Genomic DNA, 17,306 nt, shown 5'->3' with positions numbered 1-17,306 from the left:
CAGTGTCTGGTCCCCAGATACCAGGAGCCTGGCTCAGCCGGTTCAGAGGCAGCTGACCTGCTATGCTGGTACTGGGACCATGCAGTAGACAATGGTCCTACCCAGTGGACCTATCTCTCCCATCCTGGCTTGTCATCCACAGGGCCAGTGAGTGGGTCGAGTCCTTGTGACCGAAAGCAATGAGCAAAGAATTGGCAGCTTTCACTCGCCTACACTCCCCACAGGCCAGGCATCTACATGCCCCTTGTGGAGAGGACATGTAGTGGCACCCCCACCCTCCTCACTTCCCCTGCAGTCCAGAAGAGCAGACAGCCTGGGAAGTAGTGAAAAGACACATATATTTAAAAAAGATCTTTTTACATATATACACTTGAATTATAAATACACGTAGAAACCAGGGACCACCCACCACCCCTCCAGTTCCACAGTCAGATTCTGGGGCCTGGAAGAGGCACTTGGGCAATAATTTAGGGAGCAGAGAGCAGGTAGGGGGATTGCATATATTAATGGGGGGTCTGCCCCACACAGCCTCCCAGAGACAAAGGCCCTGAGAACCGAACTGGGGGTTTCCTGAGTTTCCAGCTCTTGGGGCCACCCAGTTTTGTGTATTTCAGGGGTTCTGGTCTTTCCAGGCCTGATGGGGTGGGCTGGGGACGGGAGTCCCACCCAGGCCTGGAGGGCAGGAGTGAAGAGGCGAGGGGCACCCTCCGCCCCCAGGCCCCACCTGAGTCCGAGTGGGACGTGCACACTCGCTGCTCCACTGGGCAGGGCGGCAGCATGTTGAGGGGTCTGCCCAGGCACCGGCCAGGGAAGGCACTGCAGTGGAGGCCTTGGTTGGCTGGATGAGGGGCGGGCTAGCCCCCCTTCCTCTCAGTAGTTGGCAGGGGGACCTGCCCTGTTCACCACCCACTTTGGTACAAAACCATGCCTGTGGCATATTACAGATAAATAAGTTTTGTCCAGGGAGAACACCTGGCTGTGTGCTGGAGCCCAGGCCTAGGAGTTGGGGAAGGGGGGGCTGAACTGGATGACGCTCTGCCGCTCAGGGCCCCCACCACCCCCTGGTACACCCATAATCCCTGCACCGCCGCCCAGCGCCCCAGTGGGCTCTGGAGGTGGCACAGCATTGAAAGAACGCATCATGTCCTCTAGCACCTCTTTGAAGTTGATGTTGCAGCCCTGGTGCATGAGAGCTGCAGGGTCAGCTGGGGCATTGGGGGAGCCCAGCAACAGTCCGCTGGGGGTGGGAGTAGGGTCTGGGGGAAGTGGAAAGGCAAAGGGTGAGGGCGGTGGGAAGACCTGGGCTGGTGGGCTGTATGTGAGGTCCAGGACCTCACCAGGGCCGCAGGGCAGCGAGAGTGGGCACAGGGCTGGCGGCGGCGGTGGCAGTGGATAGCCCTGGCCCTGCACATTCTTGCGCTTCACATCTGCATCCATGAGTTGCAGCTCCTGTAGCACTCGGGGCATGCAGCTCTCAGGGATCTTGATGCCTACAGGGCACATGGAGGACGGTGGGTCAAGGCCTCTGGTACAGCATCCATCCACCCCCACGCCCCCTTCCTGCTGGCACACTCACCAACTTGCTTCTTCTTGTCCTTGGTCTTAAGGCGAACAATCTGCAGGTAGCTGCTGCTGGTAACATCAGCCATGACGGCGGCGATGCGGCCCCACACTCGCAATAGTGCCCCGCACAGCATGTAGTGGTGCCGTAGCCTCAGGCCCTGCACACAGTCCTTGCCCTCCTGCACCAGCCGGCATTGCCGGTTCCTGAGTGGCAGGCAGGGAGGCTCAGACACACAGTGCCCCATGCACCTACCCCCAACGACCCTGCAGCTCCTCCCCAAGCCCCATATGTTCCTTCCCCATTCTAGCACCGCTTATCTCTTTAAGTGCCACCTCCTGGGGGTCCTGGGATGCCCCAGATGCCCAAAGTGCCCCTTGCCCTGTGTAGCATGTGCAGACCATAACTAGTAGACCTGCCCAGAGAAAATGGGACAGTACCGTCCAATGCAGTGTGCCCCCCAACCCAGTCCAACCCATCCTCACCACGAGGTATGGCTGCAGTGCTTCAGCGACAAGGTGTAGTTACTCTCCCAGGGCTCCCTGGCCTCCTCTGCCGTCACCTAGGGACACATAGTCATGCTAGACCCTGAATGAAAGGCCCATCCACACTTCTAGTACTCTGAGGCTCAGTGTGCCCCTGGCCGACTCACCTCACACCTGGCGGCCCCCTCTTGGTGGCCAGCTGGAAGCCCTATCAGGGAGGGGTCACAGCGGGGCAACCAGAGTAACAGATACATAAACCCGGGGACGTGGGCACCCTGGGGCCTCTGCCCATCTCCTCCCCTGCCCCTGCCCCTACCCGGTGGAACTTCCGGCACAGGCTGTCAAAGGTCTCCAGTTGGCTCTGCCGGCCAATATTGGGCTTGTACACGGTGAAGAGCTTGTTGTGGTTCTGCTCGGCCAAGAGGCAGCTGGGCTTGTTGCCACGAGCCTAGGCAGGAGGGTCTTGTGAGGTTGGGACAGGCAGCCGCATGTCCCAGATAGGGGTCCCCAATGCAGTTGTGCTGGGGAGGACATGAAGCTGGAAGCTGGACCTCTACCCTTCCAGCACTGTCTACCCTTCCCCAAGCCGGCCCCCAGGACTGCCTACCTTGTAGGAGAGGTAGAAGCCATCATGGGGGCCTGTCAGCTCCAGTGACCTGGTATATGCCTCCTCCCACTTCAGGCCACGGTCCACGGTGATCTGCCACAGTATTCAGACATTAGGGGTGGGGCGGGGGGAGGTGCTTGGGGCAGGGGTCAGGGCAGGCCACTGCCCTCTCACCTTGTACAAGACCACCTGCCCATCCTGCGGGTGTCCGGGGGCCAGGAACACCTGCTGGCTCTCTTCGTAGATCTCCTCGATGCCCGGAGCCAGGTCTGGAGAGGACACCAGGGTGAGCAGGGTCCCACCTGGGGGCCACATGTCTCCTCACTCAAGTGAGGCCCAGTGTTGCTTAGCTGGCTTCAGTTTCTGAGCTTCGGGAGGGGGGTGTCAATCCCAAGTTTTCAGGTGGCCGTAGAGGGGAAGGTTCCCCTAGCAGGATCAGCCTCGTCCTGACCTTGCCCACATCGTGGAGTGCAAGCAGCCCCTCTAGTCTGGTGGCCTGGGGTCCCAACCACAATGTGCAGGTCACTCACACCAGGTGTGACCAGACAGACAGCCTGCCTCTTGGGGTTGCTCTCTGCATGGCTGTCCTGGGGAGTTAGGTAGGGGTCTACACCCTCTGCAGAGTTATGAATAAAGCTTTATTGGGAAGAGATCCCTCGACCCTTGGTGTACTTGGTGAGGAGGGCCTGGTATTTGGGGTGCTGGCGGTCAGTTCCTTTAGGCCCCTCCTTCTCCCCTGGGGGCACTCACCCAGGATGCCCATGTCGTATTTGCCCTCTTTCTTATCCACCTCAATGAGGTGGTCAAAGGTGTCAGAGAAGTACTGGAACAGCGCGTTTTGCTTGTGCACCTCCAGCCCCAGGATCCGGTTGAGGAACTTGGTGATGGAGCAGTCTGTGTGGGCAGGAAGGCCTCAGCCTGCATCCGCCCCACCTGCCTATTCCTCACCCAGCCCACCTGGAGGGTAAGGGGGACTCACCCTTCTCCACATCCAGGCAGCCGGACCTGGACTCCCGCCCACCGATGCCAACCGATAGCAGGCCCTGCTTCATGTCTGCAGGAGGAGAGGGCTTTTGCATGTGCCCCTTGCCCTAGCCCGCCCCTGGTCCCTCTGCCACCATAGTCCCTTTGGTGGGTGTTGGAGGGCTCTTTAGACACAAATCCAGTCTACCAATCCCAGTGCTCCAAACTGGTCCCCCAGGGAGACCCCCATGTGCCACACCCCCAGCTCACCCCGGAAGAAAGCGGCGTCCCCTCCTGGGTAGCCCTGGGGCAGGGGCACCTTGTTCTCTGTCTGGCTCAGGATGGTGGTGAGGACGCAGCTGAGGGCCCGGGCGCCATACTGAGCAGAAGGGCCAGGTTAGAAGCTGGGCTCAGGCACCTGGGACCCCTCCTCTCCAGAACCCCCAACCTCTCTGGTACCTTGTTCTCAAAGTTGTACTTGCTCAGGTCTCGGGACTCAGTGGCTCTACGGTCCCCATGTGTCAGAGCCCCCTGTTGGAGATGGGGGAGCCTTCACACACTGCTCATACTCTTCTCCACTCCCCTCCTCAGGTGGCCCCCCAACAGCCCCCACGACCAACCCTGGCCCACCTCACTTGGGCCCAGCCCGACCACTTACCAGGCTCTCTAGTCGCTTGGCAACAATGGAGGCAAACCTGCGCTCTCCGGCCAACTCTGAGATGAGGAAGATATATTCTGGCGCAGAGACTTGATTGGACCGATGGGTCCGACCTAGAGACACGAGGGCTCTCAGGGGCCACCCTGATGGGGTGGGGCCAAGGCGAGGGCATACCTGAGGCAGGACAGGGGCAAGGCCTGGGTATCCTGGGGTAGGGTGTCCTAGGGAGCAGCAGGGCTCACCAAATTGCTGGATGGCACGGTCAGCACTCCAGGGCAGCTCAAGTGTCATGTGGACCCGGCGCCGCTGGTTCTGGACCCGACGATCAGCTTGGAGAGAGACTCCAGAGCTGGAAGCCTCTGAGATGATGGCCACAAGCTAGGGGGACGTGGATAGTTCAGGTTGGTGGGGCAGGTGGTGCCTGCTCTTCCTTGCCCACATACCTCATATGCCCTGGGTCACCCTGATGTGTTTAAGGTGACCCACACAGCAAGTTGAAGCATACTCTATGGGGTGGGGGCCATGTGGGCTTTGAGTGAAGTGTGAACCATCCCCAAGGTCACCCCTGCAGGGGGTGGCAGCCCCACAACTGCCTGCTTTCCTGCTGTTTATTTGGGTGGGTTTCACCAGGGAGTAAAGGTAAGGCAGCCAGGGAGGCCTGTGTCCCCCACCTTGGGCACATACGCCCAAGCAAAGCACACTCACGTGCACACAGCCACAATGGGGCTGGAGTGATCAGTGGTCCGGGGCCAGCTCCTCAAGACTCAGGACCCCTGCATCTCCCGTCTAGCAGGCCCTCATAAGCTTTTCCTCCCCACCCATGTATACTGGCACACAGGGGTGCCCCGCCTCCATGTCCCCTACCTTTTCCCCTCTCATGAAGCGCTCCTTCTCCCTGAGGTTCACGTGGTCGATGGAGAGGCCCTGCTCTGCCCGAGACTCGAAGGCCACAGTCCCGTCAGACCTGGACACCACGCGACCCTTCCTACCAGTCATCTGTGGCAGGGCAGGAGCAAGGGACAGGCTGTCAGCCTGTGTGGCTGCACAGGGGCTGGTCCCCGTGTGCCTTAGTTTCCGTGTCTCCCCCCACCCAGCCTCTGCCCTGGGTGAAGAGAAGGGCTGTGGGCCCTGGGCCAGAACATGACCTCTGCCCTGGGACCAGGCACATGAGGCTACAAAGGATCTGAGGTAGCACCAGAGGGACATCCCATATAAGAAAGAGTATAGTGTGGGTGGGCAGAGAGAACAGGCAGAGAAAATCGGGGGTTTGGGGGTCCAGCCTAGGGCCTGAGACTACATCCAGAACCCACAGGCCCAGGGGCATGTGGGGTGATGTGGGAGGTAGGCATACCCCCCCGCAACTGGATGCTGGACCCTGCAGTTGGCTCCCCAACCTCATAGTGCTGGCCAGAACTTGGATTGGCCACCAGGGGGCACCAGAGTCTGAGTCCTAATGGGAGCCCTTCTGGAGCTCACCTCTGCCACATGTTCAGGGCCCCCCAGCTGGTCGATAAGCTCATCCAGGGTGTTGACTGGCAGCTCCCGGCCCAGCACCTGCACCTTGGCCAGCAGGTCCTGCTTCAGCCGTTCCACCCGCTCCAGGATACCAGGTCCATGGGGGTCTCGCTGTGGGGGGCACAGGAGGCCTGTGGGGGCCGCAGGGTCAGGGGGGTGACCAGCCAGGTGACCTGACCAAAACCCTACCCACAGTAGAACTCAGCCTTGGGTCCTTGAGGGTGAGGGGTTCCCTCTAGCCTCAGGGACAGCCAGGTGCAGGGGAAATATAGGGGCCCGGACATTCTCCTTAACCCCAGACTGCCTTTGTGTACCCAGCTCTGCTGCGGACCAGCCATGGGGCACTGACCTCCCCTCTCTGAGCCTGTTCCCCAGCTGTGAAGAGGGGAAACCCTGGGTCACGGGGCTCACCACGGTTGTCAGCAGGGAGCCCCACAGCATCCACAATAACCACATCATCGTCCACCAGGGACTCAGGTGAAGAGTGGAAGTCACTGTCCAGGCCGGCATCTGACTCGGTGCTGCTGTCATCACTGATTCGGATCACGCCTGCCATATCGTACACTGGCCTGGATGCCTTGGCCCCTCGGCCCCTAGGCCGCCCTGAAGGGGAGGAGCCAGGGGTCATCTTGGCCCAGCCCTGCTCCTTTGCCCTGTGTGGGTCTGACTCAGGGGCCAGTTCATGGCAACTCACAAGCGGGCATTGCGGCTGGAGACTGCCCCCACCAGCTCTCTTGGGAAACTGCAGTCAGGGCACCCTGTGCCTGTTGACCCCTGGATGTCTCCCTGCAGGTGGTATGTGGTTCCACTCCTCCCTAGCCCTCCTTTGCAGGTGGACAGTGGGAAAGGGGCACCCCCTGAAGCAGAGGGAGCAGCGGGAGTGACTGGCTGACCTGGGATGGTGTTCAGATAGGAGGGACCGAGAGAGGTAGCAGGAGACAGGTCAGGAGGGAGCCCCAGGAGGGCCACAAGCCAAGGCTGCAGGCACGATGGGCACTTACGTTTTCTTTTACTGCCTGCTGCTCTGTCTCGCTTTCTTTTGGTGGAAGGAAAGTGCTTCTGAATTAGTGACAGAAAGACGCCCCTGAGAGAAGCAGAGGTTATCCTTACTATGAGGATGAGCATGCTGTCCACCAGGAGACCTGGAGGGGGCGCCAAGCAGTGTGCAATAAGGTCTGAAGGACAATCTCAAGAAGGGGGTTTTGTTGTGAGGCACTGGGTGTGGCCTGGGGTGCTGGGTGCAGCTGACCAACTCTGAGAGACAAGGGAGTGGACACATTTGGTGACTCCCAAGATGAGGGCAGGTAGGGTGGGTGCGTGGACCTGGGGGCTTCCTGGAGAAGGAAGGCAATGCTGGGCTGTGGGGACGGAGCCAGAGGAGGGGCTGCCATGCTGGACCCTCGTTCATGATGTGCTGGGAAGAGAGGCTTGGGGCTTTGGGGACCCTGAGGGTCAGTCCCTAAATTTTGAGAAGTCTTTCTTAAAACAGTGCCATCCCTATGTGAGACGGGTTCCTGGAAGCCTCATCCTGGAGTCTTGGGACACTCCAATGATGCTCTGACCCCTGAGCTCCGACAGTTAACCTTTGCAGCTTTAAAACTAAGCTGGGTCTGAGGTCCCTGAGGATGAGGATCACAAATGTATGCCAGCCTCCCATGGGTGAAGTCCTGGGGCAGGGCCCAGAAACAGGTTACTGCTGGGGAGGCTCAGCAAGCCACAGCGTGAGAGGGTCTCTGGAGTGGCCACCCGGCCTGTCCCCAAGTGCATCACTCACTCAGCAGCTGAGACGAAGCAGTCAAGCTGCCCATCCTTCTCATCCAGCACCTCCCGAGTCCGTGCCTCGCCTGTGGACTGCAGCCCAATTACCACGCACTGTGGGGGGTGAGGTGGGAGTGAGCCCGCTTGGAACCCCCTCAACTGCTCTAGAGCATGGCTCTAGAGGGACCCACAGTAAAGCCTCTGAAGCCAGAAACCCAGTTTGCCTCAGTGTCTCCCTCCTTCCCCCCTTGGGTCCCGGCTGGCTGCCAGGCCCCCACACAACCAGACCCACCGGGGAACTCTGCACGGCAGCTGCCATCCGGCCTCAGCTCTCCAGACCCCCTCACTACTGTCGGTTCCTTCTGGGGACCTGGCAGCCCTGGACGTGGAGAGCCCAGGGCAAGGACACACCAGCCGCCTGCTGCAGGGAGCTGGGGTCAGGCAGGACCAGAACCTTCTGGACCTCAGTTCACTGTCCCCACCCTTGTCCTCTTGGACTTAGCCCAGTTACACTTGGGCTTATTTGTGATTGTGACAACACTGGTACCGAATCCACCCACTTGCTCCCCCCGCACACGAACGTAGGGGAGAGGCCCAGCCACCACTGCCACCAGCTCACCTTGTCCTTGGCCAGCTCCTCCTGGGCCAGCTCCACGAGCCGGCGCACCTTGGCAGCGATGCACAAGTACTTGAAAAAGCGCTGGTGGGCTGACCAGAACTGACCCCACAGGGACTTGCGGGACTCCAGGCCAATCCAGTCGGCCGCCTGCTGGAACACGCCCAGGGCCTCGGCCCACTGCAACGACATGCCACATGAGGCCGAACTCGCTACTGCCCAGCTGTCCCCCAGCCCCACCCTGCTGGAATGTGGGATTGGGGGTGGGGGGTCATACATAGAGCAACATAGAGGCTCTGCCAATACCTGAGCAGTCAGAAACAGTAAAAAAACAAAACATGTGATGCCACATATGGGCCATGATTTCAGTCAAGGGAAGAGGCATCTGCAGTGACTCCGACCAGCAGTCACTTGATTCTTGACACTTTAGATGAAAGACTTGCCCAGGGTGATCCTGTTCCCTGGGGACAGACACCGAGCCAGGTCTAGGACATCTGTGGCTGTCACAACTGGGGGCTGGGGGATGCTCCTGGCATTGAGTGGGTAGGAGCCAGTGATGTTGCTCAGCAGCCGGCAGTGCCCAGGGTGGACCCCGCCATAGAATGACCTGGTCCCGATGGCAGCCGTGCCAAGGAGAAGACCCTGTCTCGGTCTAAGGCAAGGATACAGCACGAGCAGAGCCGATGCTCAGGGTTTGTCTCATGTGGGTGTGATCCGACAGTGAGGACACAGGAACCCATCACACACAAAGGAGACAGTGAAGATTAGGGCCAGGCCACAGCAAACAGAGACGTGGACGCTGAAAACAGCTGAGGGGCAAAGTGCTCATGATATCATGGGGAGGACGGTGGGGACCACATCACTACAGTCACTTAAGAATCCCTGCCTTGAACAGAAACGAGTCTCTGGGCTCCAGCCAAAGAGCCCCGCAGGTGCGCTGGCTGCTGCCTCCTTTCTGTAACCTGACAAATCCATGTAGTGTCTTTGAAGACAGATGCTGAAGGTGATGGGCGTAATTTCAAGAGGAAATACACAGTCAGATACCCCCGGCCACCCTGCTCACCAGCAGGGCTGCTTGGTTGTAGACACGCTCGAAGGTTGGGTCCAGTGGGATTTCCTCAATTCGGAAGGTGACACCACTAAAGCTGAGCTGGCGTGCAATGTACATGCCACTGACCTTCATGTCCATGGCCACGATCTCCATGGCGCCCACACCCCTGTGGATGGAGACAGGATGCCTGAGCACTGGCAGGGCCCTGGCTGACCACATGCTGAGTCCCACTGAGTGATGGAGCCACTCCATGGAGGGGCTGACACCCAGAGCTGAGCCCTGAAGAGCAAGGAAGGGCCAAGTGACAGAAGGAATGCAGACAGCAGGTGCAAAGACCCTTTGCTCCCATCTGCCTGATTTTCCTGGGCTGAGGAGGGGCTGTGGGGGATGCAGGAAGAGCAGGAAGGGGCTCTTTTCCCTAGAACAATAGGAAGTACTGGACAGAGAAAGGGTAGGATTTGTGTTTTAAGATCCATCTGGTTGCTGAAGGAGTGTGGGCCAGGGTGAGGACTGAGCACACTGACACCGGGCCTCTGCATATGACGAGCAGGGCCCTTGTGGCTCCCCAACCACCCCTGTCGAGGGGCATTCACCTTTTCTCAATGGCATGCAGAAACTCCTCAAAGGTCCGAAAGGGTGTACCCTCACCCCAGATGCCCAGGCGGCTCATGTAGATCATGTTTCGGGGCTCAGAGGCACCTGGAGGGGAAGGGGTGGGAGTTAGCATCAGCTCTTCCTACCCAGCAAGGTTGGGGGAGGATCACAGAGACAGCACAAGAAATGACCCAAGGGCCAGGTATGGGGACCTAAAGGTCCTAGAAAAGCACCCACAGCCAGGGAGCTGGAGCTAGTTGGCCCCTAATAGGGGCTGGCATGCACAAAGTGTGAAAGTTATTGCTGGCCTGGGGAGAGCGAGCTCCACCTTTGGGCCAGGCTGTGAGGTCACTGAATACATGGCACTTGTGATATTGCTCCCCCACCCCCATGGCTGCAATCAGTGATTGCTAATCAATGATTGCATGTGTGATCAGGCTTCTTACCTGCCCCTGGCAGCTCCCCCCTCACCTGTGGCACTGGCGTACACCACTCTGGCCAGAGGCAGCTTGTTCTGCAGGTCCAGCACGGCCTTGCCCATCTTGGTGGAGCTGGCATTCTTAGCTTTGTGACACTCATCAAACACGATCGTTGGCAGGCATGGGTTAAGGACTGTTCTGGAAGATGATCATCCCAGCCTACCCTTTCCTGGTTGGTGAGCTCAGCAATGTGCGGGGGTCGGGGGGGGGGTCTGATGGTGGGTGGGGGTCTTGGGGTGTGGGACGGCCTTGTGAAGACCTTACAGATGACACTGATACAGACATGCGACAGGAACATGAAGAGAAGGGAGCCTCTGAGTAAGAGAGGTGGGCTGTGACTTCCCACGGGGAGTTGGGGTCTCTCCCTAGGACTTTATACAAATCTACACTCATCCCATTAAAAAAAGATATTGAAGAAATGAAAGTAAGATGTAGAAAGTTCTCATTTTAAGGGGAAAAAGTTACAGGCATGCATCTCCCTCTGGGGAGCACACCCGCCCTTGCCTTTCAAGCCCCTTTCTTCTTCCCTCCAGGTGCGTTACCTTGGCCTTTCCCTCTGTCAAGTTCCAAGGGCCCTTGTTTTACTTCTGTAGGCAACAGTTTGTTTCCTGAGGCAACGCAGCCCCCTGGCTCGCTTCTACTACCTCTGTAACCTTCTAAATGAACTTTCTCTTATAATTTGAAAAAAAGTTACAGGCAAGCATGCTTATCATGGGCCTATTTTAAAAACAAAGCATGTGTCTTCATGGATGTGCGCATGTACATGTGAAATGCACGTAAAGGGTGGACAGAGGATTTGCAGAATTCAAATGAAAAGGTGAGTTGGGGGCTGAGCATTTACCCCTTGGGGTCAGATGTCAATGTTGTATTCTTTCATACTATCCTTCCCCTGGCTGCGCGAGGTGTCCTGTGCATGCCCAGGACACACCAATAACCTTGTTTCTTCTTTGGGCACACTGGGCCCATGTACCTCTTCTTATCTCTGACTGCGACTAGGAGCTCCAGAGCTGGCCACCCCACTTCTGCAACAGCCCCGAGGACACAGTGAGAAGGGGTGGTGGGCTCACACTGGACTATGTATCACATAGGGACTGGAAACCCCAGGCATGCCCCTGTGACGGGGAAATGGCTGAGTGAAAACAGAACAGAGCAGCATGGTACACAGTGACAAGCACACCTACCCTGGCTCAGGTGGGGAGAACATTAATGTGAGATGGCACATGGGGCACACCCTGGGGAGGGGGTGCACAGGAGGGTGAGCTCCTGCAGGACACCTCCAGCACCCAGCCAATCCAGGGCTGCACAGCGGGCGTGTGGAGAGAGACACCCATGTCCGGAGCAGATCCTGGGATTGGGGGGGCTGCTGCACAAATCCCCAGGAGCTGAGGGCCTCCCACCCAGTGCCTCACTTGAGGGGTGAGCCTACGGTGCTGGGATTTGCAAAAGTAAACAAACACGTGTTAAACTGTGCTGTTGCTGCCACTTTTCTATTCTTTGCTTTTCTGGTCTAGTAGTAGAAGACAAAGTTATCCAAGTATCCAAGTTTTGAGAGAGAAGGAGGAAAAGATAGAGAAACCCCAAAACCTTGGGGTGGAGACAGGAGGAGGAGGAAGGGCTCTGCACCCCCTGCCTCTGCCCAGGTGGCATCTTCCCACCACCAAACACCACCCAGAGTCTGTGGTCACAGTCCTGCCAGCTGGAGACAGGAGGCCTGGCCAGACTGCAAGGGGTGGAGAGTAGCGGTCACCGAGAGGGAGCTTCCCCTGAGGGTGAGCCACCCAAGTCCTGTGACCTCTGACAGGAAGTCCTCCCACACCAGGATGACGATGTTCCCAGCCTCCTTGGATCCGATGTTCCCAGCCTCCTTGGATCCGGGAGCCTCTCAAGCTCCTCCTCTGACCCCGCCCCTGAACCCCACCCATTCAGCCACTCCTCCCTCCTCTTAGCTGCCTCCTCCAGCCCTGATCTACCTTAGGTGCCGACTCCTCCCCCTTCTCTGACTGCTCCAGTTCCCTCCTCCTCCCACCCTTGGTGCTCTGCTGCTCCTGTCCCCTCCACCCACCTCTCCTTTGTGCCTACCTGCCTCTTCCTCCCTTCCCACCCCTCCCACTGGCCAGGATACCACACCATCAAAGGCCTCCCCGCACCATTCAAGGATCTGCCGGATGCGCGTGCGATGCTGCCCACCAGCCTGGCTCTCCCCGATGAGGGCGGAGTAGGTGGCGAATAGGACGCCCTCTGAGGTAGTGTTGTCACCATACTTGATCTGGGGAGAGGAGTGGGCATGGGCATGCTTGCAGGTCACCAGGACCCTTCATTGGAGGACAGGGAGGGGGCTACCCACCCACCTTGCTCAGCGCATGCACCGAGATGTCAGGGGCATCGATGTCACGCAGGTCACGCTCTGCATCATACTTGAGATCGTTGGAGACACTGAACCTAAGGGGCGAGGGCTGATGGGTGTCAGCTATCCTCCACCAACCCCACCCAACCCACGTGCCAGGGGAACACGCACCACAGGGACTTCTTGCGGCCCCGCAGGTAGTTCTCAAGGATGATGCCAGCCACCGTGCGCCCTTTGCCCACACCTGCACCGTCGCCAATGAGGAAGCCTGCCCGCTGCCCGCTGGGAAGCAGGATCTCATGTTGCTGCGGGTGTGGGGCAGTGATCAGGACCCCCACATGGGATGGGGTCAGGTGGGCACCGGAAACCTCTCATGGGTACAGAGGTGGTAGGTGCACTGAGACAGCCCCCATGCAGTGTGTGGTCAGGTGGGCACCAAAGCACCTCCACGTGGGAAAGGTAGGGTGGGCACTGCACACTGAACATCCCCCATGAGGTACAGAGTCAAGTAGGGCATTGAGACACCCTCAACAGAGGACAGGGTCAGGTGGGTGACTCCAGGTTTACCTGGCAGGCATAGGTGATGGCCTCCAGCTGCAAGGCAGACAGAACCCCGCTGTCTGAGGCAGGCAGGGTAAGGGTGTAGGTGATGTCTGGTGGAGGGACGCTGGACAGTGTGCTAGTCTCCACCACACGGTCTGGATGCTGCTTCCCGACCTTGGCTGGAGGGGCAGAATCAAGGTCTCAGCTGGATGGAACCAGGATGGGGTGCGACCAGGATGGAGCCCAGCAGAGCAGGGTGGGGGGAGGGGGCCCATCAGTACTTTGCACAGAGTGGGGCAGACCCATAAAACCCTCCCTGGTCAGGGAGGAGGCTGGGCCTGGAGGAGGCTGGCTTACTTTTCATCATACCCTCTGAGCCACCTCCACCTCGGTTTTGGGCAAGTTCTGGATTACTACCAGAATTACAGAACTGCACCTCCCTCCACCCCTACCAGGCCTCCCTTTGCTGCTTCAGGGACCCCAGAATTGGGTGCCCACCTGCAGGAGTCCTGAGGCCCAGTAGGGATGTCCACAACTGTGGTCACCTGCTGGGGGTGTCCTCCAAGGGTCTCCTCCCAAATGCTGGGAGCCAGGGGAGGCCATGCACTCACACTTGGATGGCACGTAGTCCGCGTAGATCTCCGTGTGGCCCAGCTCCTCTGCCTCCTCCTCCTCTGCCTCCTCCTCCTCCTCTGGCTGACTCTGAGACTGAAGACCAGTGTCCTCATGGTGGGGACAGTCCTGTTGCCCAGTAAGGCCAGCCTCCCCCAAAGGGCAGGGACCTGATCCACCAGCCAGCTCAGTGATGGGGGTGGTGGGGAGAGAGCCCAACTACCATTCCCAACATGATGCTTCCCAGGACCTCAGTTTCCCCACCTGTAAAATGGGCAGACCCTTCTAAACCAGCCCAGGGTCTAACGCACAGTACGTGCCTGAGTGTGAATGGCCCTCCTTAGTCCCAGGAGGCACAGGCAGAGCTAGGAAAGGGGCCCAGCTCACCTGGTAGCTGACAAGAAGTGGGGTGCTAGGAAGGGAGGACACAGGGTCCTCGAGGCCAGTAAATGGACCACTGGGCAGGAACAACTGGAAGAGAGATGAATGGGTCGGTGGACATGAGCCTGCAGGCTGGACGTGCCAAGGAAGCACCTCGGTAGGACCACCAGCCTGGACCTCATGCCCCTCTGCCTCCTTCCTGTTGCCTGCCAGCTGGTTCTGGTGAAAGACCCTTGCCTTGAGGTATAGGCTGAGGACAGGCCTTCTTCCGGGGGTCTGGTGGCCAGGACCTATTGTGTGATTCCAAAACATGCTTCATGAAAGTAACACATGGCCATCCTCATCCTCCCCAGCCCTATGCAGACCCACTGTCCCAGACCAATGACTGTGAGTCCTGGGCACCCCAGACCACAGGTGCCATTTATGGTCTTAGAGGGACTAAGGTCACCAGGGGATTTAGTCACGTGAACCAACTTGGTTTTATGACTCCAGCTATTTCCCAAGGCTAAGAACATGGCCAAAGTTTTTTTAAAAAGAAAATAAAAGGGAAGTCAGAAACCTATGCTCAAGTCCCTCTCCACTTTTTTTTTTAATTAACAAAAACAAATAGCCTCAGCCAGGTTCCCAGAAGGCTGAGTCAGGGTTCCCGGCGTGTGGGCTGGCCGCTGCACAGTGCTGCACAGTACGAGCGCTGGGATTCAGCTGCCCTTACTTCCTCCTCCCAGGGACCGGGAGCTTCCCGAGCGCCCTGGGAGGTGTGGGGGATGCCAATGTTTATTTGGTTCCTTTGCTTAGATGCTGGGATGGGCCTGGATTGTCCACCGAGGCTGCCAAAGGCAGGGACCTCGCTGGGCTGCCCTGGAGGGCACTCCCTGTCTCCCTGCCAGGCCCATGCCGGGTGCCCCTACTGCCTGGTCCTAGGCATGTACTGGAGTCTGGGCCTGGCATTCTTAAGAAACCTGCTCACCTATGACTCTCCTGGACTGGCCTCACTTCCTGGCTCCTACCTGGCCAGGCCCAGGGCCCACCACTGACCTTGGGACACATCAGACTAGCTCCTGTCACAGGGTTCTTTGCACAAGCTGTTCTTGCCACCTGACCTGGCCAACAACTCCTCCTCCAGCCCCCAGCCCCAAAGTGACCTCTACAGAGGGATTCCCACTGCCTTTCTATCTCATCACGTTACTTTACACTTAGCTGGCCCAAGGTCTCTCTCCCCCCTGACACAGCTGAAACTGAAACTGGGTCACTCTCTGTGGGGCCATCCCGAACACTATGGAGGGCTGAGCAGCATTCCTGGCCCCCATGCGCTCGACGCCAAGAGCACCCCCAGTTGTGACAACCACAGATATCCCTAGATATGGCCAGGTGTCCCCTGGGAGCAGGACCACCCTGGGTAAGAACCATGAGATATTACATTTCACTCATATCCTGGAGACCCCCGTCTCCCCAGCAGGTCCAGCACAGAGCAGGGTGTGGAGACCGAGCCACCAAAGGCACCGGGCAGGGGTGCCTGGCTGAGATACCACTTACACAGGAGGAGGAGGAAGGTGCCCAACATAGGAGCTTTCCCCACAAACCCTCGCATTTTCTGGGCCATAGAGGACACATGAGGGTCCCGGACCAACAGCCTCATCGGTGTCTGAACTGCCCTGATCCTCCTTCCAGCCCAGAGGCCTCAGGGTAAACTGACCTTGTCATGGGCGGAGGGGCCGGTGCTCACGTCCCAGATGGTGGGCACCTGACTGAGGCTGTCGGCGGGCAGGAAGTCAGGGGTGTCTGCGATGTCCGAGAGGGAGTCCACAGACGAGGAGAAGATGGAGGCGTTGGAGAGGTCATCGAGGTACGAGGATTCCTGGAAGACAGGCCAGGTGAGGGTGAGGCTGGGGCAGCCTTGTGACAGGTACACGGGGACCGGCCATGGGGCGGATGCTGCCCAGATGCAAGTGGAACAAAGCTCTGACGCTGGCCGTGGCGTGGATGAGCCCTGAAAACACAATACTCACAAGAGAGGCCGGACCCCGCAAGCTGTGCACTGACTCCACTGAGGTGACACCAGAAGGTGACACCTGCTCCCCACCTTCCCTGGCCCATTCCTGTGGAGGTGACACCAGGTAAGAATGTCTCAGGACTCAGGGGCCCTACACTTGTGGGCCTGCTTCATGGAGGTTACACACAGTGTATAAACCTAAATTTAAAGAAAACTGGTACAACACCAGGAGCATTGGTGCTGCCCCCACGCCCCTATCGCTTAGGCAGAGGCACTGAATGCCTGCATGTGCCTAGCCTGCACTGGACATAGGGACATGTGGGGTACTGGGAACTGGACTGGGGTACTAGACTGGTGGGGAGAGAGCCACCAACCAGACTCCCCTGCAGCACCCACCACCTGGAGAGAATAGTGAGTGTCTGTTTTACAGACAGGGGCCCCAAAAGCCCAGGAGCTGGGGAGGGAGCATGGGAGTTGCCTTCAGCCAACACTACTGGGAGAAAGCCCCACAAGCCCTCCCAGATGAGCACCTCCCCTCCAGCCTGCCCTCTGAGGCCACAGAGTCCCGGTCACGCTGACAGCAGGCCCCAAGCATTTCAGTCCATCTGTGGAAGCACTTCCCAAGCAGGTGGGGCTAGTGGCCTTGGCAATGGTCTTGGCAGAGGCCACCCCAAGGGTCCAGGAAGGGCAACCCTCCTGGAGCCCCAGACCCTGTGCACCACTTACATGTCAGAGACACTGGAGAGCCATGGCCAGGTGTGCTAGGACACATGCTGCACTTGTGTCCCACCACTCAGTAGAGGAAAAAGGGAGAATGGGCTGAAGGGTGGGGGTCTCAGGGCTTTGTGGGCTCAGTTCAGTGGACTCCAGGGAGGAAGGGTACCCTGGAGCCCACTCTCATGCACCTGAAACACCATAGCTAACAGGCCCAGGTCTCAGCCAGGACCTAGGTCTACCCCATGGCCCTGTGAGGCCCATGTTTCTGGAACTCCCCTCTCAGCAATCTAAGTCGGACTCAGATCCCTATTCCTGGGGGTGAGGGGATCTGCAGACAACCCCGTCAGTTTTCCCAAAGCTCTGACTCTGACACCAGCATATACAGAGCCTCAGAAAGAGGCTCATCCAAGGGAATGGATGAGAAGGAGACAG

General features: G+C 58.6%; 1 protein-coding gene across 3 annotated transcripts in view; it reads right to left on the bottom strand.

Moving 5' to 3' along the window:
• Positions 1-319: 319 nt before the first annotated feature.
• The window catches only part of SBNO2 (strawberry notch homolog 2), a 48,611-nt gene continuing 31,624 nt past the window's right edge, over positions 320-17,306 (bottom strand). For all 3 annotated transcript variants that reach the window (XM_045830976.1, XM_045830977.1, XM_045830978.1), the window contains 28 exons: positions 15,861-16,022; positions 14,174-14,257; positions 13,786-13,882; positions 13,199-13,353; positions 12,803-12,936; positions 12,636-12,726; positions 12,411-12,553; positions 10,280-10,398; positions 9,808-9,913; positions 9,227-9,380; positions 8,167-8,343; positions 7,564-7,661; positions 6,791-6,873; positions 6,201-6,392; positions 5,751-5,920; positions 5,139-5,270; positions 4,517-4,652; positions 4,275-4,387; positions 4,076-4,147; positions 3,887-3,995; positions 3,633-3,707; positions 3,404-3,547; positions 2,828-2,922; positions 2,654-2,746; positions 2,363-2,494; positions 2,047-2,123; positions 1,577-1,767; positions 320-1,490 (listed from right to left, as the gene is read on the bottom strand). In XM_045830976.1, coding sequence (XP_045686932.1) covers positions 997-1,490; positions 1,577-1,767; positions 2,047-2,123; positions 2,363-2,494; positions 2,654-2,746; positions 2,828-2,922; positions 3,404-3,547; positions 3,633-3,707; positions 3,887-3,995; positions 4,076-4,147; positions 4,275-4,387; positions 4,517-4,652; positions 5,139-5,270; positions 5,751-5,920; positions 6,201-6,392; positions 6,791-6,873; positions 7,564-7,661; positions 8,167-8,343; positions 9,227-9,380; positions 9,808-9,913; positions 10,280-10,398; positions 12,411-12,553; positions 12,636-12,726; positions 12,803-12,936; positions 13,199-13,353; positions 13,786-13,882; positions 14,174-14,257; positions 15,861-16,022 — 3,828 coding nt within the window. In that variant the 3' untranslated portion in view covers positions 320-996. The remainder of the gene's footprint in view (positions 1,491-1,576; positions 1,768-2,046; positions 2,124-2,362; positions 2,495-2,653; positions 2,747-2,827; positions 2,923-3,403; positions 3,548-3,632; positions 3,708-3,886; positions 3,996-4,075; positions 4,148-4,274; positions 4,388-4,516; positions 4,653-5,138; positions 5,271-5,750; positions 5,921-6,200; positions 6,393-6,790; positions 6,874-7,563; positions 7,662-8,166; positions 8,344-9,226; positions 9,381-9,807; positions 9,914-10,279; positions 10,399-12,410; positions 12,554-12,635; positions 12,727-12,802; positions 12,937-13,198; positions 13,354-13,785; positions 13,883-14,173; positions 14,258-15,860; positions 16,023-17,306) is intronic.

Source organism: Phyllostomus hastatus, unplaced genomic scaffold (assembly GCF_019186645.2).
Source record: "Phyllostomus hastatus isolate PE091 unplaced genomic scaffold, TTU_PhHast_1.1 phas_contig_159, whole genome shotgun sequence".
Classification (NCBI taxonomy): Eukaryota; Metazoa; Chordata; class Mammalia; order Chiroptera; family Phyllostomidae; genus Phyllostomus; species Phyllostomus hastatus.
This window is presented reverse-complemented; position numbering and strand designations above follow the sequence as displayed.